The sequence below is a fragment of the Oreochromis niloticus genome, linkage group LG3, assembly GCF_001858045.2.
Source record: "Oreochromis niloticus isolate F11D_XX linkage group LG3, O_niloticus_UMD_NMBU, whole genome shotgun sequence".
Lineage (NCBI taxonomy): Eukaryota > Metazoa > Chordata > Actinopteri > Cichliformes > Cichlidae > Oreochromis > Oreochromis niloticus.
Window position 1 is genome coordinate 70,920,616 of NC_031967.2, and position 8,348 is coordinate 70,928,963.

The window sequence follows — 8,348 nt, forward strand, 5'->3', positions numbered from 1 at the left end:
ATGTGAAATACATAAATAATTAATTAAATGTGTCAATAATTAATTAATTACATGTGTCATAACTATTTATTTAATTAATTAATTCCAATTTTAATTAATTATTGCCACATTTAATTAATTATTTAATGGTGTATTTAATTAATTCATTATGGCAGTCCTGGCGTTCCATAATTTAACGGCATGCAGTGGTGTAATATAAATACATGGGGTGCGTTTGGGGATGAAAAGAAGGGAATGAAGAAGTGCTCAGTGCATCATCTATAGCAGCCAACTAAGGGATGGTGAAAGGTTGATGTCTGATCTTAAAAGCAGAGAGGTTCTCTCTCTTCTGAACTCAGACTGTGCCCTTTCTTTCTGTATGCCTTCATTAAACATTCACTTTTTCTTTCTCCAGCACAGCCAGTCCACCAGAGAAAAAACCCCCCTCCTTTCTATTTAGATTTTTAAAAGTGTCTCTCATAGGAGCAAATACTAAATGCTATTTTCATTATGTCTGTGAAGGTTCTCAGTCATCCAGGTCATCATAGACTAAGGGGCTTGGAAAGAAAAGCGTTTGGACTTCTTTGAGTTGCTTGAAGACATTTCACCTCTCATCCGAGAAGCTTCTTCAGTTCTAAGGGTCAATGGTGGAGAGTCCCAGATTTAAACCCAGGTTTCACAATGAGCTCACCTGAAACCCTGGCTGATTGTGACCCACACCCATTTTCACACCTTGGCTCATGTGATTAGGTAGAGGATCATCAGGGGGTCCTTTTGTCCCTCTTTGGGGGGAAACTCCCACTGGGTTTAAATCTGGGACTCTCAGCCTTTTGACCTTAGAACTGAAGAAGCTTCTCGGATGAGAGGTGAAACGTCTTCAAGCAACTTAAAGAAGTCCAGACGCTTTTCTTTACAAGCTTCTTAGACTTCCACCTCCACTGTCATCTCAAATACTCTTTGATACTGACATGGACATATCCAAAGGCGATGGATCCCAACCTGATAATGTTTTTCACATTGGGACTAACTGGATGAAACTTTAAAGTGACCCAACTATTTCTAGCACTAAAAGTAATATTTTCACACCAGTACCTACAATCTCAAATCACCATTCAAATTCTTATGTGAAGAATATTGAACTTCAGGTTTTACTGTGTATATATTCTGGAAAAAAATTAAGAAATTCTTCAAATTTCTAATTTTTCTTCTCTCTGTCATGTACTGTTTTTCTGTTTCCAGTGAAGGTCTATAAATGTTATTATTTTCAAGTGTGTCAGCATTTTGAGGGGAAAATACTACTCTTCCATTTGATCTTCCCTAAAGTACTTTTGACCTGTATTTCCAGCAGGTTCTGGGTTTGTTGCTGACCTTTGACCTGCAGCTGTATATCTGTCAGTCTCCATTCTTCTCTACCATCACTGATGGAGCAGGTGTATGTTCCACTGTCAGTCTTTGTAGGTTTTCTCAGAGTGAGGCTGAAGTCTGAAGAGTCCAGAGCATCAGGTCTCATTGATGTGCGCCCGCTGTAATGCTGGTTTTGTTCTCTAAGATCATTTCTTCCTTCATGCTGTAGGTGCACAGATTTGGAATGAAGATCATTGCGAGTCCACATCACTGCAGGATCTTCCTCAGGTACAAAACCTGAGAACTGACAGGGCAGTAATACAGATCTTTCGCCCTCATTCACCTCCACCATGGCAGCCAGAGCATGCTGGGAAACTGAGGACACACAAACAGAAACACAAATGAACTGCTTGCTGTAGTTTTGTCTCAGAGTCCACCTTTATCTTCAGGGTTTTGTGGTCAGCCAGTCACATAAAAGTTTAATGAAATCAGAGACATTAAACTCAAGAAATGCGATGTTAAACATACTTGCATCTGCTTAATCACTTGCAAACTGTAAATGTTAATTTATCGAGCTTTTCTAGCCATAGTTGTAAAAGTTAAAGTCTCACACCTCTTTACTTGATCACATCTCCAACAACTGTTCTAATCTCTAGTTCATTTGTTATAAAATATTGATTATTTTGTTTTTATTTGTAAAATATTATGAACATTGTGAGGAATTGAGGTGTTATTTTTCTGCCATTTTTATTATTTCATTTTACTATTTCTAGTTTCATTATTTTGCTATTGCTATTGCATCATAATCATATAACAAGCATTTGCATTGACACATTTATTAATAGTGATATTGCATTTAGATGTTTAAACATATTGGCACCCAATTAAGCTTTTATTACAGGTGCAGTTATAACCACTTTAAACTGTTGAGTTGGATTTATAATCTTAAATGTTTATATGCAGACTGCATGGTGAAAGAAAAGGCCTAACGCTGAGTAACTCTGTGCCAAAATAAGATAGGAAGTTACATGTTTTTGAAGTTACATGCTTTGCAGGAAGTGAAACCAAAACCGTAACCACACATACACCCACATACGGTTAGAGGGGTTCATTTGTAGGTGAAAGTTTTGCTTGTGGCTGGAAAATTGTGTCTGCGTACATGACTGTTTGATGAAGAAGCAGGTGCACTATGCGAGAGCTGAGCTGACTTGCGGGAAACCACCGGGGAGAAGATGGAAGCCAGTGTCCTTTTAATTGTGTCACAAGTTGTCAAATAGAACATTTGTGGTTTTGAGTTGACGTATCCATGTAATTTACGCAAGAGGGGGCGTTCTAATACCCCGATGTATAAAACTGTGTTCTGAAGTTTTGAAGATAGAGATCGATGCTGTCTGCGTACAGAATTCATGTCTCCACATGTGTTATTAAATCATTCGTTGACTCCACCTGACAGGGTCAGTGTGTTATTCTGATCTCCACCATCTCTCTCTCCTCAAAATGAACCTTAACAACATCTTTCTACAGTCTGGCATTTTCCTGTTTCTCTCAAATGTGCTGTAATCACACCACTACTAAATAATTATAGCTATAGACACATTTATAATCTTTAATTCCAAAGCAAAATATTTTAAAATATTGTTTATAAACAGCTGAATATGTTTGATATCTTTCACTTCCTCACTTCTCATTAGTACATTGTTTAGAAGGGTGAAAGAAATCTGAGCTGGCAGCAATCACTTCAGAGTGTCGGGTCAGAACACTCGCAAATGTTCAGATGTGAGAGGAACAAACAGGCAGAGTCCAGGAATAAAGTTGTCATTCTTTGTATTTCCAATTGAGAATGTGCCCGCAGCTGGTCAAGAGAGAGAGAGAGAGAGAGAGAGAGAGAGTGTGAGTGAGTGTGAGTGAGTGTGTGTGTGTGTGTGTGTGTGTGTGTGTGTGTGTGTGTGTGTGTGGTTTCTATAGACAAAGCATAATGATACAAATCAATAAGAATCAAATTACATAATAAATATAAAGATACAACTGAGGTGTACTCAAGTACAGTATATAACTAAATAAGCTGACATTATACTTCAGACTGGTTACATAAACTTAAAGTCAGACATTATGCATTAACACACCGCATACAACTATGCACTGAAGGCAACTTTACATTGTTTTATCATCTGTTACACAGAGCACAGAATCAACAACACGATAACAACGAATCTCTCTGCTAGAAGCTAATTAGCGAACAAATCTGTTATGCTAGCGAACTGCCACTTATACATAACATCACTTAAACAGAAGCAGAAACTGCTGGTAAGTCATCAAATACACTCATGGCTGAACACCAACATAACCGAGTGAAGTAAAACATTAACTCACGGTCTTTTGAACGCACACACTGTCCGTCGTTTGGCTGTCATTTGTCTCTGAACTGAAGCTGCGGACATGCACGCCTATGGTACCTTCAGGGGGCATAGGAAATCCCATACACGAACCTAACCCTTTTGTACATACATGGAAATCTCCCAGGCCCAGGAGCCGCCACCAATCAAGGCTTTCCCCAAACTGCAGCTCAATTCTTAAGCCATTCGCCTTTATCTACTAAAAACGTGGCCAAATCTAATAAAGGACCTGGGCCCAGCTAGTGAAACAACGATGGCAGAACCAGTAACTTTGTTTACCATTATCTCTTTCTTTGGCGAGGCACCAGTTACAGTTAATCCCCCCTCCAAAAAAAAGTATCGATAAAATAAGAAATAAAACAGAGGCGCGAATAGCAGCAGGAAGATTGTTCCAGAGGCTCAGGGCTGTCAGGGCAAACCTCTGGTCTTTAGCCAGGATCTAGGCTGTACTAAGAGTAATTGTCCTGATGATCTTAGAGACGCAGTATTTTCTATGATTTTAAAAGTAAGCAACAGAATTTTAAACTCAATGCGGTATTTGACAGGGAGCCAATGCAGGTCAGCAAGGACTGGGGTGATAGAGGCAAACCTTGTAGTTCTAGTCATAAGGCGTGCCGCAGCATTCTGGACAAGCTGCAATCTATGAAAAAGTGTGGAGTGGAGACCAAAGTAAAAAGCATGGATAAATTCTCATGGTCCTTGCGCGGTATGTAGTGCTTGGCCTTGGAGATTTGACGCAGCTGGTAGAAACTAGATTTAACTACAGATGATACTTGTTTGTCAAACTTAAAGGAGCTGTCAAAGAGGACACCTAAGTTGCTAACAGTGCCAGAAAGAAAGGCAGCAAGGGGTCCAAGAGTATCAGCAAATTGGCCCCGTGAAGTATGATTGTCAAACAGCATGATTTGTTTTCTTCTCCTTCAATATAAGAGAGTTGTCAGATAGCCAATCTTTAACCTCTCAAGCACTCTAGCAGAAAGTGTAATGACGACAAAATGTCATCAGTCAGCCGAAAGTAAGTTTGAATATTGTCAGCATAAAAGTTATAGGAGATATTATATTTCTCAAAGATAGAGCCAAGAGGCAGCATATACAATTAAAACAACATAGGGCCAAACACAGATTCCTGGGGCATACCACAGTAGAGGTGAGCAACAGAGGAAGAGCAGCCACCCATGGTGACAGAGTAAGACCTATCCGATAGATACGATCTAAACCAGTTAAGGGCATTACCCCTTATGCCTACTGTATGTTCAGGCGTTGATAGGAGGATGTTATGGTCCACCATATCAAAGGCAGAAGTCAAGTCCAATAAAACTAAGACCGTAGGGCACCCCGAGTCAGCAAATAAAAGAAGGTCATTTAGGACTCTAAATGGCTGTGCAGTGGCTATCTTAATTTCTTCTTCTTAGTGTTTACTCCTTTTCTTATATCTAAAAAAAATCATAATCTGGATGGAAAACGGACTTTTTGACGCGTCAGTTTGTCAGCAACGACGACGGCAAAACCAATTATTGTGTCGTTCCGCCATCTGCTTGTTTATTTTCCACCAACTTTTTACAATAAAAGCTCAACATCCTTTTTGAGACTTTTCAAAAATAAAACATGGAATATCTATAAATGTCGCTTACAGGCTGATGTATTTTATACAAATACATACACACAGCACTGCTAAAACAGAGGAATTAAACAAAGATGGAAGTGTGCATAACAGGGAGGTCTTGGAGAGTTAGTTATGTTAGCCTAGTTGAGATGATCTATCTGCTCAGTGGCTAGATTCACTGCTACCAGCACACACAGCAGCAGTGTCAGGGTTTGTTAGAATCTTTAGGGTAAGCATGAACTTGCTTTCAATATATGTGCATGTTTAGGGTAAGTTAATAAGGTTCAGCTCCTATGAGAGCCCGATTGGCAAAGATAAGTTCCATCATATGGCTGCATTGTTTGTTTGGATGTAAAGAATGTGTCTTAGACTGAAATGAAATGTGTGTGGAAGAGGGTAAAATGATCCAAAGGAGAAAAAATTACAAATTGGATACAGTAACTGACCTTGACATAAGTACTGGAATGATACACAAGCACACACAACTGCACCACAGTCCCTTAATTTTTAACAAATAACCTCTAACAACATCAAATGAGGCAGAAACACACACACACACAGTCAGAAATACACAACCACACACACATAAAACAAATAGTTTATTATTAAATGCTGGGGTGGCAGCATCTCTGCTGGGGACAGGAAGAGACTGAACAGGCTGATCCGCAGGGCCAGCTCTGTTCTAGGATGCCCTCTGGACCCAGTGGAGGTGGTGAGTGACAGGAGAATGGTGGCTAAGCTGTCATCCCTGTTGGACAACATCTCCCACCCCATGCAGGACACTCTGACACTCATTCAGTGGCAGGCTGCGGCACCCATGATGTGGGACGGAGAGATTTCGCAGGACTTTCCTCCCCACTGCTGTCAGACTCCACAACAAAGACTTCAACTGATCAAACACACACATACACAAAATATAGCAATAACACTAAGTGCAATACTCTTTTGTGGCATCGTTGTATTATACTCATATTGTATATGGCATTTGTATTCTATTTTATTCTATTTTATTTGATTGTACAGGGTGGGCCATTTATATGGATACACCGTAATAATCGTAATTATCAGTGTGTGAAGAGTGGGAGAAGAGGGTTGCATAGACAATCCAACACAATGGGCAACACACTGAACACATTTTATAAGTGGTCAGAAACTTGTAAATAACTCATGAAAGAATAAAGTTACGTTGAAACCAAGCACACCATTGTTTTTCTTGTCACATTACCAATAAGTTTGATGTGTCACATGGCCCTCTTCCTATTGAAAAAACAAAAGTTGTATCCAAGATGGCCGACTTCTAAATGGCCACCATGGTCACCACCCATCTTGAGGAGTTTGCCCCCTCACATATACTAATGTGCCACAAACAGGACTTTAATATCACCAACCATTCCCATTTTATTACGGTGTATCCATATAAATGGCCCACCCTGTATATAGTATTTTATTTTATTCTATTTTTTTGTGTACAGAATCTTTTTAAAATCTTATTCTAGTGTTTTTCTCTAATTTTTCTATGCAGCTTTGCACTGTCCACTGCTGTAACAAAACAAATTTCCCACGCATGGGACTAATAAAGGTCATCTTATCTTGTCTTAAATAGACATCTCAGTGCTACAAGACAAAAAGCTGTTACCACTGACCTGTATCATGCTGGACACAGGTCAGTGGTACACACAACAACACAACCAATTTTCATCTGTATCATTGGACACTTTTTCTTCTTCTCTTTTTGCCATAGTCGTTAATCTTGTCAAACGTCACTACACTCTGGCAGGTTTGTGGTTCTATCAGTAAGAAACAGACGTCTGGAACACACAGATAGTTCATCTTAAACAGATATGAACTCAACTGTAACCCTGTGAGCGCCCTGCATGAAGTCCCAGAGGAGGTTATAAGGAATAAAGTCAAGTACAGTCAGTTTACATCCAGTAAACTCATGTTACAGACTTTATGTTGTCTAAAAGCACAAACAGCTGTGTCGTTGTGTTTGCATTCAAAGAGCGCTCTTACCGAGTACGAGGAGCAGGAGTGGCAGCAACATCTTCATCTCCAGTTAAAGTCCTGATAACAAATACACACAGCTGCTGCTGCACTAAAGGTTTGGTGTTCTTAAGTTAGACAGAGGAACCCTGATCATTTCCTGTTGATCCTTCAAATTAAAATTTTCTTTTTTTTCTTACAGCAAATGACTTTCACAATTAAACTCAGAGGAGAAACAACATGTAGCGTCTACACGGCTGACCGTGCACTGCTTCTAGTAACATGTGTTTGCTGCCCTGTGGAATTAATATTCTGCTGTCATTTAGAAATTAAATGTAGAAATTAAACTTAAAATTTTACAAAACTGACAGTAGGATTTTAAGCTTTGTCAAAACATTTTCCTACATTTACATTGTTTTGTGAGGTTTCCTTCTTCACACCTGCAGCGAGGATGTGCAGCACTGTTTGACTCACTTGTCATTTTCCAAAGACATAACTTTGTTTGTTACTTCTTTTACTTTTGTAAAAGTAAACAAAAAATAGAAAGAAAAAGGAAAAAGAAAAGTGAATAATAACAATCTTTATATTTAATTATAATAAAGACGTATGTATTTTGGATTGTTGGTAAATTTATTCTTAAAAACTAAAAAAACCCTCATACCTAAAGACTTTTAAACAACTCTGATAGCCAAAAAAAGTACTGTACCATTAGAAACTGGGAAAAATTCGAAGTACTTGGATGACCAACTGTAAAATATGAATTAAACTAAACAGTGATTGATGACGTGTTGAATGTATAACAGTTCAAACCTAATCTTCAGGCATTAAAGCAACGTACTGTGTGAACCTGATCTCTAAAAGTAGCAGAGCCACATCACATCCTGCAGCTCTCATAGACACACGTTTATAAATGAGGCACTGAGTGACTTCTCAGTAGTGACATCAGTGACCATCTTCCAGTTTGTACAGTCTGTGAAGGTAATTACAAGATTAATAATTTGGACAGAAATAAAGATCAGAGATGAATAAGAACAGAGGAAACAATA

General features: G+C 38.8%; 1 protein-coding gene across 2 annotated transcripts in view; it reads right to left on the bottom strand.

Moving 5' to 3' along the window:
* LOC102078666 (uncharacterized) overlaps positions 1–7,471 on the bottom strand; it is a 32,483-nt gene extending 25,012 nt beyond the window's left edge. Inside the window, exons 1-3 of one of the 2 annotated variants that reach the window (XM_025904228.1) lie at positions 3,694–4,376; positions 3,088–3,175; positions 1,348–1,698 (exon numbers count right to left, since the gene is read on the bottom strand). In XM_025904228.1, coding sequence (XP_025760013.1) covers positions 1,348–1,698; positions 3,088–3,175; positions 3,694–3,801 — 547 coding nt within the window. In that variant the 5' untranslated portion in view covers positions 3,802–4,376. Of the gene's footprint in view, positions 1–1,347; positions 1,699–3,087; positions 3,176–3,693; positions 4,377–7,332 lie in introns of those variants that run through there. The other variant, XM_019357151.2, reaches the window with a different exon arrangement.
* Positions 7,472–8,348: the final 877 nt, after the last annotated feature.